Source organism: Morone saxatilis, unplaced genomic scaffold (assembly GCF_004916995.1).
Source record: "Morone saxatilis isolate NCDOM2014 unplaced genomic scaffold, NCSU_SB_2.0 Contig15, whole genome shotgun sequence".
In the NCBI taxonomy this organism is placed as follows: Eukaryota; Metazoa; Chordata; class Actinopteri; family Moronidae; genus Morone; species Morone saxatilis.
Window position 1 is genome coordinate 3,012,936 of NW_023339707.1, and position 14,898 is coordinate 3,027,833.

General features: G+C 39.9%; 1 protein-coding gene across 1 annotated transcript in view; it reads left to right on the forward strand.

Moving 5' to 3' along the window:
* The window catches only part of lamb2l (laminin, beta 2-like), a 50,748-nt gene that overhangs the window by 13,439 nt on the left and 22,411 nt on the right, over nt 1-14,898 (forward strand). Inside the window, exon 3 of the mRNA XM_035656129.1 lies at nt 8,025-8,194. Within this exon, the coding sequence (XP_035512022.1) occupies nt 8,025-8,194 (170 nt within the window). The remainder of the gene's footprint in view (nt 1-8,024; nt 8,195-14,898) is intronic.

The window sequence follows — 14,898 nt, forward strand, 5'->3', positions numbered from 1 at the left end:
TGGTGACTCGGGCATTTTTGAAAAGGGCCACACACACACACACACACACACCCACACACACACACACACGCTGTTAAATGTGCTTTATTTAACTGGTCAGATCTTTGCCCTTGTTGCCTATGTTTCTGTGTTTGGGTCTCTCACAATACTTAAAAGTGATTTTGTAAAGCCTAAAGATGAATTATTTTCTTTAACTTTAGCCCCCCACACACACACATAAATGGAGACTGATTAAGTATATTATACTTGTCTTTCCCAACCCGCCTACACACCTGTATCTAGGTCAGTCCCTGTGTTAATTATTAACTGGAAGAAGACTGTATTCATGTGTGTCAGAGGGTGGAAACTGCCAACTTGCTTAAGTTGGCTTTAGTTCTGCAATTAGGGCTGTGTCAATCAAATAAAATGTTCTTTCTAGGTTAACTGAATTGACCTCTTCCTGGTAGCTGCTGGGTGCTAATCAAACGTTGTTATTTAGTTGGCATATAATCAGGCTTAACGTGCACATGGTTCTCAATATTCATTTGTGCAAAATCCTCCAGCCTGCATCCACTTAGCAAAATGCTAAAGCAAGATTCAGCAGGCTAAACAACAAAACTAACAATAAAACATGGCAAAACTTTCAGCTTCCAAGTTTGAAGTCGGGTCACGAACAGTCACTAACTTTGATTGATTGATTGATCCATCATTAGTTAGCCCTCACATAGTGCACACACACATTAAAATAAACGTTATCCTCTCAGCTGCTCTGTCCTCTGAGTCTGGGGGCCGATGTACAGATTTCTGCTGGTTATTTGACATTGTGTTAGTTTGGAGCTGAGGAAATGTTCAGCTCTGCAGTCTCCAGGCTGGTCACCTGAAAAATGCGTTTTGACTTCCTGACTTAAAGGTCTTACCATCTATTAAACTATACCATTTAAAAACAGAACCACATTTGTTCAGTAAAATATATGTTTTTCATACATAATCAGTGTTATTTCTAGCAATATAGCATACATCAACATACGTCAGGTCAGAATTTTTCCCTTCTGCCCCTGAAAATAACGGATTAAGAAGCGAGAGAATTTGATTGGACAAGAGCATATCAACCACTCCGCAGAAGAGGACATGCTCCCTCTGTAGATAGTAACAGCTCATTCTAAGGTAACGAAAACACTACGATTCATATTTTCTGGTGATTATACACATTTTAATGTCAGATTAACCTGTGAGTTAGAAACAGAAAAAGAAAATCATGTCATCTGCAAACTGAATTTCATCAACAGATCCTCAAGAAAAAAAACCTCACAGTACTAAATTACATTCAGTGACGGACATCTCTGAGAAATGCACTGCAAATATGACACAAAACCTGGATCTCAGAGCCTGCCACTTATCTTACACTGATAACTGGAAGTAAAACCCTCCACACGCTTTGTTTACATTCCTGCCTCCTTCTGCACTGCTGTTGCACTTCCAACAGAAACATTAAAAAGTCAACGTAGATTTAAGAACTTAATTGTATTAGAAAGAAAGGTCCTGCACCCTCCATTCCCTAGCCTACATACTGTTTGTGTGTATACGTGCAGAACTCGAGTGTGTGCTTGCATCGTTTGCGTCCACCACACTGACACCTGGAATGTTTTCTCTAATGAATAACATTTTCCTTCTCCGTCCCTGCATTCCTGCCATAGTGGCGTATACGAGAGGGAGATGCCCCAGGGTGTGTTTACCTGCGTCTCTTCACCTTTGTGTATCTGCTTGGTGTGCATGTGTGTGTATGTAACATTGCCATGTGCTACACCGTAATCACACACTGGTAAACCAGCTGGTGTCAAACAACATCTGTACAACTGGCTCTACATCAAGTCACACTCATGCTTCCCTGCGTTACTTTCCTTTTGACGTTCAGTAGTCTTAGGTTGAACCAGTGTTTCCATCCAGAGTATCTTTGCCTGCATTTCAAGGAATCAGAGAAATATTAAACAACACATGGTTATGCAATAAAATGAAAGTTTCATGCTACACACAGAAAAAAGATAATTATATTTATAGAATATAATAATAATAAAATAAATAAAAGTAAATTAACCAACGAATGCAGTTGATTTGCATCTGGGGGAATGTAAACAGCAGTTATAAAAATCCAATTGACATCATTAAATACTGTTTCACCAATTAAAAAAAACAACAACAATGTAGACAGGGCTGTGGTTTGTTTAGTTTGATTTACAGCTTGCTTGCAGTGAAATGTATTTTTTCCTCTGGCTGGCTTTTTTTAATGTCTTGAAAATATGCCATATTGAATGGCACTTCAGAGAGTTTTTTTCTGGCAAAAACTCATGTGGCAACTGCTGATTTAGACCTCCTCTCCCTCCGGGTGTATAATTGTTGTGCTGTATGGCCATTTCTACAATAAAATCTATAGGTTCTTAAGTTTAAGAATATCTCACAAGCGCACTCTAATTTCATGACGTACATCTGTACAATCTATTTTGGACGAACAAATGCCAGTATAGTCACAAACAAAATCCTGAAAATAATGACGTATTAGTATGTTACTGCACGCACCACTGAAGTAATACAATGCACACATGCAAATACATGTTCTGATGTCTCCATGCTAGTTGGGGCAGGTAAAAACCAAGTAAAGGATATGTTTCCTACGGCCCACACAGAGAGGGGGATGAACAATACTGTCATGTCTCAGATGTCAGAAGCATCTTAAAAATGAGGCTCTTTCACATCGCGAGTGTGTTCGTAGATGACAGCTGTGACTTGTAATTATCAACGCAAACACCATTCTTTTCTGTTTCGGCACAGTCTGACAGATTGGAGAGAGCCATTAGATGGCAATCTTTTGTGAATAGCATACATTAAAGTAATGACATTCCATGCATGTGTGGTCTATTTCAAAACACAAACTCAGTCATTAATTAAAACTGAGGTAAATTATGACTACTGAGGGTTACATGCCTAGACAGAGTATCGGGAGAGGCTGTCTGATGTTACTGCTATCACTGTGTCTGAGTAAGTAACTCCAGTGCATACCAGTCTGATAAAGTGATGATACAGAACCAGTGTTGTTAAACAAAAGAGAGCTGAAATAAAATGTTTGCTTAAGAGATCAAAAGCAAGTTTAGAGCCATAAATCAAATCAAAATGAAACTGTGTTGGACAGTGGTAACAGGCTGTATGCTAGTTTCTCTCAATTTGGTGAATTGATTTCGGGCTTTTTCATGAAAATGAATTTGGTGTTGTGTGACATTTGCCCCCTTAAAGCCAGTTTCTTAGTGCTGAAGAAATTACTATCAAATCAAAGACATTGATTTATTCTACGTGTTATCAAGGTGTACATCAGAATCAGCTTTATTGGTAAGTAAGTACATGTACGCATACAAGGAATTTCGATGTTTTGTTGCTCTCAATATTACACATTAACTGCACCAGATGATTTGTTACACAGAACTAACTGTTGTGGCATGTGGTCGTCATTGCAAACTGTTTGGTAAGGCACTTTCAAAAGCTACTCGACAGGTGATTGGATGAACCATCTGTCTATCACCCTCTATCAACGACCCATATAATGTAGTCAAACTGAAGCCAGTCAGGAGAAGAGTGGAAACATCTTTGCTATCGTAAAAAACCTTCATTGTGGATCTTTGCTCTTCTTATAATTAAAAATACTCTCTAGTTTTAAAATAACTGATGCTAGCAGCATCTACGCTAACCTCTTTAGCAGGCACCATTGTTCTTTAACAAACACTTCTTGCTGAGTCATGCTTGGTGCCTAGGGCTGTTTATTGGCATGAATCTGGCGATACAATATGTATCATGATACAGGGCTTACTGTACAATATATGGTGTTATATTGTGATATTTGTGATAATGCGATTAAAAAAAGATCGAAATTTTAGTGCAACCAGAACAGTGATATCTCTGAGTTCACAGCATTGCTATGTAGCAGTTGAGCGTTTAAACACAAAAACCAAAAAACAATAAGACAACAGACAAAGAACACAAACTGAATCAATATTTTCTTACACCCCTACTATTGTAAGAAACCTTGTAGCTGCCAGTATATCCTAAAAGTGATGCTCATTGGTTTGGTGCCACTGTAGTTTGACCACAAACGCATAGACTAAAGCATGGCTATATGGATTGGCTCCTACTGAAGTCCAGCTCTAAGTTGTTTGGTCAGCTCTAAGTTGTTTGGACCATGCCAGAGGTCTAGCTGTTCAATCTCCACTCAACCTACATTATTCTGTTTGCAGCCAGCAAATATAAAAGCATGCATCAAAAAGAGATTAACTTGATGTAAACGTTTAGTATTGTGTCCACTGATTGGAAAGATTTTTATAGAAACTTCAGTCAAATAATTTTCAGAAATTTAGTTGTAATATGTAAAGAAAGAAAGACATATTTTTAAGTCATAATATTTTGAGAAATATATTATTTATTTTTTTGATCTGAAAGTAATCCTAATGCTCTGCCATGAGAAATGCATTATATTGGAGGACGTTTTGCACAGTACCAGTAACTTGAAGTGCATTCCTGTAAATATATATAACAGTAGATGTGAAAATAAAACCTTCCTGAAATAGGAATGTTGTTGGTTAAACCACATCTGCATTTAACTCTGAGGGGAACCTTTTAAATCTCATTGCTAGTTACAATCCAAAGCCAGATAAAATCCAAACATGACAGGAAGATTTTCATGTATTTCACTGTGCCTCACGAGGGCAGGTTATTTGACCAGTGAGTGAACCCATTGTGTAATGTCATACCTGTAAAGTGAGGTCAGGTGAAACCCAGTTTCAGCTCTCAGTCAGCTATTCTTGAAGGGGGTGTTTGAGTAGAGGGGTGGGTGTTAATTTCAACTTCAAGAAAGGCACAAATAGGCATATTTATAGTTTTTCTACTTCTCCTAAAATGTGTTCATTGAGGGGCCTTCTATATGTACATTACATCCTTGAGTTTGAGTATTGCAGCACTGCCTTGTGTTTTATGTTTGGCAAGGGTGTGTTTGATCTTTATCTACAGTCCACAGGTTTGCCTTCTAACCCTTTTATGTGCAATTCTGCATGTGTACACTAAACATGTGTGCACATGCCTATACAGTATGTGTAAATATGTGTTTTATTTTAGTGTGATTCTTGTATACATTTGTTCTGGAGCATATTCATGCAGTGGGATAACATTACAGGCTTATTGTGTGGTATATTTTCCTGGAGGGTTATCAGTAGAATAGCTAACAGTGTCAGTCAGGCATTGGTAATGCTTCACTGGAATTCAGAAAATCTGCCTCTGTTAAATCTTTTACTTGAACTGGAGCCAAGACATTTACACACACATAGACATTTTGCGCTCCTGTGTGTGTGTGTGTGTGTACTGGAGGAACTGTAGTCTTTCTAGTTATTGCAGAGATTTCACATGAAACTATTTTCAGTATTTAATTTTGTAGTAGAAATTTGAATTCTCACACACTTGAAGTGGCTACACAAGTGATTGGTTTTTGATACTTGGGTGCAGTTTTGTATATAAGCATAAAAAACAATCCAAAATCATTAAATGGCACAGACGGTAGGGATGATGTATTGTTTTCAAGGGAGTAATCACGTAATTAATTAATTATTATTAATTAGAATTAATCTACATTTTACAGTTGACTATGATTTTTAAAAAGGTGTCATTCTTGAATATATGGATAGTATGGAAGTCTATGCAGTACTCTATACCAGAGAAAAACTGACCGTAATACATTTCTTCTGCTCTGAAATATAACTTGACCCAGAGCCAATTCTCTAGACTTTATCACTTCACTGAGGAACAATGTTTTGTCCGGGAGGTAATATCATTTTTGTACTGAGGAGGCTCTCTAAAACTAGAACAGAATGACTGAAAAAAAGGTTTTTAAAAAGCTACATAATAACCATGACCTACACAGCAGGTCTAATAATCAAAAACAGCATTCTTAGGTACTGAATGAGTTATCTTACTGTCTCGAGCATCCAACACTATATATATAGGAGGGTCCAAGGCTGTGAAATAAACTGTGCACAGTGTCACAACACAATAAAAGCACATTACAAAACACTTAAAATCACAGGTGTTATCATATGTTGGATGTTGTTTATATGTAGAAATATCTAGGTGACAAAGTGTTTATGGGAAAGACAACCCGCCCCCTGATCCAGAGAATTAGTGAGCATAACGGTTCCATAATGAGTACATTTTTCTGTATCTAGGAAACTATGGTAATGCAAGGTAGAATAGCATTTTCTTGATGTAGTTCGTCCATTCATTGTCATTACATTCATTGCGGTGGACACTTGAATCCTTTAGGTTAGGGTTAGGTTCAGGGTTCAGGGACCTGGAGCAGCAGAGCATGCATTCTTAGGTGAATTTCACTTGATAACTAAAGATTCCGTTTGAATTAGCTCCCTCATTAACTAGTGTTATATCCTCCATGAGGAAACAATTATAGCAGCAGTTGTGTTTTCCTAACACTACGAGTATTACAGTCACATCAGAGTGGTAGATAAGTGTTTAAGACTTCTCTACCGTTAGAGAGTTGTCTGTTTAATGCAGATATGCAGTTTTAGGAGGATGCTTATGATTCCATCTAAAACTATCCATGTCATTCCCATCATGCCTCAACATGTTGTTGCCCTGTTGTTTTCTGAACAGCCACAGGCCCTCCAATCTCTGTCAACATCTCTCATCCCCTATCGCTCTGTGTACTGCTGATTATGGAGTCTCAGGTTATTTCATGCAGGCGCAGAAGTCGTTTTATTTTATTATATTTATCTCCCTCTGGAAATGCGTCCATATAGTTTTTCTGCCCTTCTTTCAGTTTGCTGGCCATAATTTATCATTAATCACTGTCTTTCTCTCCCCCTGTACACTTGCTGTCTCTCTCGCTCAACCCTGATGAGGCCTGGTATTCAGAACCAGTGATGCAGAGGGAGTGTTTACATGGGTGAGGGAGAGTGTTTGAGGGAACAGGACCAGACAATTAGAGTTATAGTTGATGAGTCATTCTTAGACACTTAAGTCCATTAAGTCAATTACTTTCTAGGATGTCAGGTAGTGTCAAAAAAGTTAAATCATAACAATGATCTGTTTATAATGCACCATGCTTCTGGTTGCCAGGCATGCAGTGTATGAGGAAGTTTATACTGTAAATGCTGAGGGAACAGGTAGACACTGTACTGTACTGACTGTATACTGTTAATATGATACATCTGCAATAAACTAATGTTGGCTAGAGACACTTTTACACCTTTATCATTGTCTTTGATCCATTTGGCCATGCCAGATGGCTCTTGTTACATAATGGCATGGAAACACACTCAAATGAAGTGAAGGCGTGTTGCCGAAGACAGTAGATCTACAAGGATACACATTTTGTTTGCTTACCACTCAGAACCAAGCCCCCAAAAAGAGCACTGGGCTTTGAAGCCAGTTTGACATAGTGGCCAAACTGACGTCACATGATGCACACAGGCCCTAAAAAGACTTTTTGCCATAAGCTTACATTGTGAAAGCAGCGGCTGTAAAACGGTATTGTATAAACATCATGTGTCTTTTTGTGGGCTGAATTGAAATTGAGTGGACCACACACAACTGCGACAGTGCCAGTTGGATTTTGAAGCGCATTCATTGTTTTTAGTACATCCGATTACATCACATGGCTTTCATCCAACTTTAAAGAATGTGCTTGTTTCTTTATAAACTTTGATGCAAACATACTCACATAGAGCTCCATCCTTTTGTGCCAGTAATGTCAAGAATACTTAAGATTCTTACGAACTCTGAATTCCTTGAATCAAGTTAAATTTAGTTGGAAACAAATGACGTCCTCAACCCCCCATTTCTAAATTAATAATGATGTGATGAAATGAATTGATTGAGGTGAGATGTTCTCGCTGCACTTCCACACCATTAAAACTTCACATGTAAAGTTGTTAACACAATAAGTATGATTTATTATTTGTTATTATAATAAATGATTATGCTTTGTTTCTACCCTCCGCTTCCAGCTGTCACTGTGTTCGGACAGGAGTTCCCATCAGGCCCTCACGGCTGCACGGAGGGAAGCTGTTACCCTGCTACAGGAAACCTTCTGATTGGACGGGCTGTCAACCTTTCCGCCACCTCCACTTGCGGCCTGAACGGGCCAGAGCAGTACTGCATTGTCAGCCACCTGCAGGTCAGGACACACAGTCAAAGGGCAATATAAAGAATAACATTTTCAGCTTCAGGTTCAATAAAATCACCCAAAATTGCTTTTTTTTTTTTTTTTTAACTTAATAAAATAATAATTTTGTTGCATAGAACGGAACAGACGGGTCACCAGAGGCAATAAAACACAGTTCAAATGTTATTAGTACAGCAGTAAGCTTTGTGTTAAGGGTTGTGTTAACTTATCATTAGTCCCATAGTCCCACAAAGAGAGAGTCTTACAAAGAGAAACCAACACAGCATTAAGTAGCGATCGCCTCCAGTCCACAAGTTCTGAGAGAATTAAATGACTGCTGTCTAATGACATCCATATAGGAAATACACATACAAACCCAGTATGAGACCTTTAAACATGTACACCACAGGAATAAGGTTATGAAGGAATTTTGCATATTATTGTACAAGTAGACCGCAACCAAGAGGAAGGGGAGAAATAAATAGATACTTTTTTTTTCTAGATTTGTAGAGTCTAAGCTGGGGGTGGAGCTCAACATTCCAGTTCCCTCCACAAATCAGGACACCAGGGACCTCCGAGGCGATTATATCAAATATTTTCTTGATTAAGAATTTGTCCTATAAACTTTGGTATCCTATAAATGTTTGGTCTATAAACATTAAGCAATGCTACTTCCCTCAAATCAAGAGAGCTGGAAATCCATTCTATTTGACACCAATATCGCAACTCCTAGCACATTTTTTGTAACACTAAACATAAAGATCAGGAACATACACTCAGAAGAAAGGACTTCCATCTTCAAGAATTCTTCCTGAAATTAAGTCTTAATTGGAGAGGAAAGTCTTAGTCCCAGTGCAACCTGATATATCTTTGTAAGGATTATATAATTACACACGTAGGGTGTTGATATGGATCTCCCAGACTCGTAGGTCTTTTGTATTAGACTATTTGAGGTATACCTTAACACCACAACTATCAGCATGACTATTAAACCCAGTCATGGAACAACAAGTAAACACTCAAGTAGACTATTATTATATATGTGATTATTTTCAGTTTGAGTGGTATTAATCTGTTTGGTTAGGTTGTTTAACCACGGGGACATTAGGACGTTGCTTACAGCTATTTTACCCTGTGGAAAAGTCAGCTGGTGTCACAGATGTTGCAGAGGAATACCTGAAGCTTTTTCTGCGCTCTCTCCTGGTGTTCCTCTCGGTTCCGCTGCATTTTCGCGCTCACTGTCCCCCAGGAGATTTTCTTCAGCCTGCTAGGTTGTTATAGGTGGTGGGGCCACCGTCGAAAAATATGCATAGTTTTGCTGGAGGTGGGGTCTGGAAGCGGAGCCCCTTTTTCTTTTAAGTAGTTTTCTGATCTTCCATGCTAAACAGAGCACCAGCTCCTTGATCCTGTATTCCAGAAAATAAATGACCACTGACCGGGGTTTCGCATTTGGTGGCAGCTGACAGAGCTGTATGCCAAGTTCAGTGTTGGGAAGGGACAATTTCCTTTATTTATTCCTTCGTGAGCGTGCTTCAAGGTCTTAGTTTTGCTTGAATGTTTTTTTGGATGTGTAGGGCTTGGTATAGCACCTGGATGGAGGACTGGAGCGCCAATGTCCGCCACTAGTTGTTCTGCTTCCTCCACTCTACCCACCGTTCTAGCTTGCAGGCTATCCATAGCCCTGTTATAGTATTTCCCCTTCCATATTTGTATATAAATTTCATCCTTTTATAAGCCAATTGATTTAGGGGAATATAGTAGACTTGTCTGGGAGCTCTCACTCTACCTTGCCACTCGCCCCGGTGCCATACCGGAGGTCCCCAGATTTGCATTCTGAGCATAGAAATGGGAGCAAGTGGTTGTTATTTTGTCACTAATGACAGGCAATCATGCACATTATTCTCCTCTCTGTGCACCCTATATCGCACTTTCATCCTTCCACAGTTGGCTTTTTCAGTCGCTTAAAACAGGCGAGTTTGATGACTGCTTCTTTGTAGATTCAATTTGACTCTCCCACCTGCTTGTTTCATCTCTTAGCACCCTGCCACAACACACGGCACCCTGTAGTCAATGCAGGGGAAAATGGGATGGTTTGTTTGTTCTCTCTTTCATGCATTCATCCTTCATCCATCTTCATCCTTCAGTCTCCACTCTTCCATCTTCATTTGTTCATCTGTCTGTTTGTTTGTAGCCCAGTTTCCACGAGCAAGGCCCACCAATTCTACCCAGCCTTTCAATATCAGGCCCCAGGTGTAGACACTCAATGTCAGCCACACCTTTGTCACACGCACATTCTCTCCCTCTCTCTCTCTCTCTCTTTCTCTCTCTCGCTGCTTCAAACATTCATGAGTCTCAGTGGAGACCAGTAATAGCTGCACCTATCATTCAAAGGCTCAGATATTGAGCAGGTTCAAGAGATATATTTGCTTGGTGCCACTCTCAATGGGCACCAAGCAATCTAGAAATTAGGTAGTGGGATAGCATGCATCAGAAGATGTTGCTCTTTTCTCACCCCTGCCTTTAAAATGCTAGTGACTCAAGCACCAGTTCTGTCTCAACCTTGATTATCGCTCAGCAGACTTTGTCGGGTGCTCAAAGTAGAGGAGAGGTTGGCGTGTAATCTACTGAGTTTCTTTTGGAATATTTGTTATAATGCAACAACCAAAATGTGTCTGATTCAAAATAGATTATGGAGAGAAACATACTCCACTTACCAGGGGTTACAGATGTAGTTGTGTTAGAGTCTGTAGTGTATAGAGCAAACTTTGATCATTGAAGGTACCCAGTAAGGATTTAAAAGACTTCTTTAAAAAACATGTTATGAATAATCCCACTGTTAACTGATCTAAAATAGTTTATGATTGGGTTGTAACTGGAGTGTGTTGTAATGTTTTAGTTTAGTTTAGGCGATAAAAAAACCATGATCGGAACATTCCTAGTGAATATTAGCAATTTTTAGTTCTCTTTTGCTTCAAAAACATTTCTCTGAAGCTCAGTTGTGAGGCTGTTGCCTGCCATTTCCAGGTACAGATACGATTGCAGATAATTAAGTTGGCAGCTTTTATTTAAACTTAGTTTAGACGTTTTTTTTTATATACAGTTACAACTATGCAACTACAGAAAGTACTTCTCTGCGTTAACAGCCCTAGTTCACCACCTATGTGAAGGACAGAATGCTGTTACAGCCTCTTCTCCACCTCTACAGTATGCCCAGCTCTTGTTTTTTCTATCTCCCCCTATTGACATAAATCCTGACATGTTCAACAATCATCTTGACATTCACCTCTCTTGCATCCGTACACTACATAGATAGTTTCCATGCATCTACATGTTTGGTGCCTGTGCTTTCCATTGGCCTCAGGGCCAGGAATATCCAACAGTGTCAACTTCCAGGTGAACACTGACATTCTCTGATTGGGTGACGAGACCCTCCACTACAATAAGGGGCAGGATATGGTGACAAACTGTCGTACCATAAATCAGGTGTGGACCATTGCTGGTCTGTCAAAAGCTACTTTAGAGGCCCAACCACTAAAACATTTCTCTCACAGCCTTTAAATGTCTTCAATCATTTGTGTTTGACATCCTCCTAGTTATTTTTTCCCTTTTTTCTTGTGAGATCAGATTGCATAGTTATTACACACAGTTGTATCCCAGGAGAAACAGTGCTACTAAAACTAAAACTGTTAACTGAAAAGACAGAAAAGAATGGCAGAAAATTAAAAGTGAGAGAAGACAACTCATTGATTATGGAAATTATAAATCTAAAGCAGAGATGTTTCCGATAAATTTTCATTTTTGTCACGCATTCCAAAACCTGAACTTTGTTCGATACCAGTACTGATCTATACATGTGCGTTATGACTGCTTTCATTGTTATAGCCTGGCTCAGGTTAAACCTTCATCAGAGTTAAAGTCAGAGTTGGGGGGTCATGACCTTCACTCATCCTGGAAAAAAAAATTGTGAATCGGATGCTGCTGGGAGGGCAGCAGGGTCCTGGTTTCCAGGAACTAATAAATTACATCGATTCGCACAGACGCACATACTCGCCATTTTAGGCAGTATCGGAGGAATTTCTGATACTGGTATTGGAAACAACTTCGTAATCCAAGTGCTGCAATCTCCTGCTGTGTGAGGGAGCAATAATTAATGCAGCATAAAAACTAACGTTACATTCTGCCGATACAGTCTATAAATTTGTTCAATTATTCTACTTGCCTCACACTGATGCAAATAAATAGCCTGGATTTGCCAGTAATTATCTTAATTGTGTATAACCCAGTACTTTGAATGACTTGTAATTGTCAATTTAATTTTAAAATATTATATATGGGCTATATATATATATATATATATACAGTATACATGTGCAGCCCTAAAGTGAGATACTTATTAACAGCAGGGAAATACCAGTTTCAGAGTCGTAAACTGCACAAGGGAGGTGGGTTTTTTTAAAGCCACCATCGTTGTGCAACAAAGACGTTTTCGAATCAACATCAGCCTTACATCAGTGTATTGTGGGAGCACAAAGCCTTATAGTTGAGCTGACCAGGCTTGACTAATGGGAGATAAATAAGAGCTCAGGGGAGGGAGGCCGGGTCTTAAAGCCACACAAGTTAAGACCAAGCACCAACTGAAGCCTTACAGTGTCCTTAAAAGAGAAGATGAATAGGAATCAGACGGTTATTTTACTTTACACCAAAACCGTGAACTTAAACTTAATGAACAAATGTTAAACACCTTTAACAAAATAATGCTTTCCTCACCCGCTGACTTTAATTCATGTAAACGCTGTGAAGCTGCAGCTCAGTGCTGTTCCAGAAGGGCTCTCTGGTGATGGCACATTGCGTTAGGATGGATGGGCTACTGTGCAGACAGGAATGCCCTTTTCAGCAGCCCTGGGTTATTGGCGATTTATGCTGGGATAAGGGAGGGTATGTGAAGAAGGCTCGCATGCATGAATGAAACACACTCTCACTCTCACTCTCACTCACGTCCACGCACACATGCACAAGTGGGCGTGTGTGTGCATGCGGTCACGCACGTCCCCACACATCCAAAGGCACACATCACTTCCAGCACGCTTTAGGCATTCCTTTTCAATTCTCAGCCGAGTCTCTTAAACAGCCATGTTGTTGTTAGCAGCTTAATCACCCTTGACGACAACCTAATTAAGAAACGCTGCCCTGGAATCCACTGTTCCTCTAACTCACCCTCATCTCCCTCTTTAGCCCCCTTTCTCCCTCCCGCCTCCCCTTTTCATGGCCCCCTCTCAAATGCACCCCTTTTTTGCCCTCTCTCACCGTCTCCATTGCTGTCTGCCGGCCCCCTTCTTTGTCCCTCCCCCCTGCCGTGCTGTTTGAGACCCCTCTCCACTGCTTCTCTCACCTGCACCTTCCTTTCTCTAACCACCCTTTTCTAACTTTTCAAGTGCACTCCCTCATTCAAGCCCTCGCTCTTGGCCTTGGTCCCCACATTCTTGTATCTTTCCCATGCCCTCTGACTTCACGCTCTTCCTTCTCTTTTTCCGCCTCTGCCTCGTCAACGTCAGCTTTTCAGCAGCATTTTCCCTTCATTCTTCATTCTAACTCTCCTTCCGTTTAGGTCACCTGCTCGCTGTCCCCTTTTTGCATCTCTCTCATAATCCTCGTCTTTATCATTGATGCTGCAGATGGAATGATTATATTAGTCTGTACGCCTTCTTGGTACCCACTTTGATATTTTCTTACATTGTTGCTTTTATCCTTTTACAATTTACTGCTGTCTACTGAGATCCTACAAAGGTTGTCCACTCTAGCCCAAGCCCCTTGAAAGAGCGCTGGGTTATGAAGCCAATTTGACATAGTGGTTGGTATAATGTAATTACAGCAATGTCATGCAAGGCACACTGGACCAAAAAGACTTGTTCTTAAAAGGTTACATTGTAACTAAAGCGGCTGTAAAGCGGTGGATACATTTTCGAGCATCCTAACAGGCAGGTTCTTCCATGCCCTTGAACTGTACCTACAATAAACACCCAGACATTCATTATGGGACAGCTGTTGTACTGCATTCTTTTTCTTCTTTCTCTGAGATCCGTTTTAACTGTTGGGTGTGAAATGTGTGAAACCAATGAAAAAGTGTTAACACACTTTAAAGAGAGGGTGATGAAGATCAAGTGGATCCCAGTTTCATAAAGTGTGTCTTAGCAATCGAGAAAAACTGTGAATGGATTGTCTTTTTGTACATTTGGTATTCAATGTCCTTTAATATAGCGCCATCATTATTTACAAATTTTGTTTGGTCCTGATTCGATGAAGGCTGTTGACTTTGGTGATCCCTTGACTTTATCTTTTGCACCATAACAAGGTTGATATTTGTGATTTTGAGTGAAATGTCTCAACAAATATTGGATGGCCATTTGGTTCACATGTTCATGTTTCTCCTGATCCTCAAACCTGCCTTCATCTCTCCCACTGTCGTTGTTCCTCTCAAATGCCTCTCCTCCCAAATTTTACTCCTTATTTCTCTCCTGTCTACCATTTTTCCTTTTAAATCTTTCGAGCCACTGGAGCCACAATCCAGTTCCTTTTGGCTTTTGTCCCATTTTTCAGTGGTACTTGCACACAAGTGCACATTACCCACATTACTTCTGCTTGACAGAAGAAAGCCCCAATCTGAGGAAACAGCTCTTTCATAGGGGCTTGACTGACACTGTACAACATGTACAACAAGA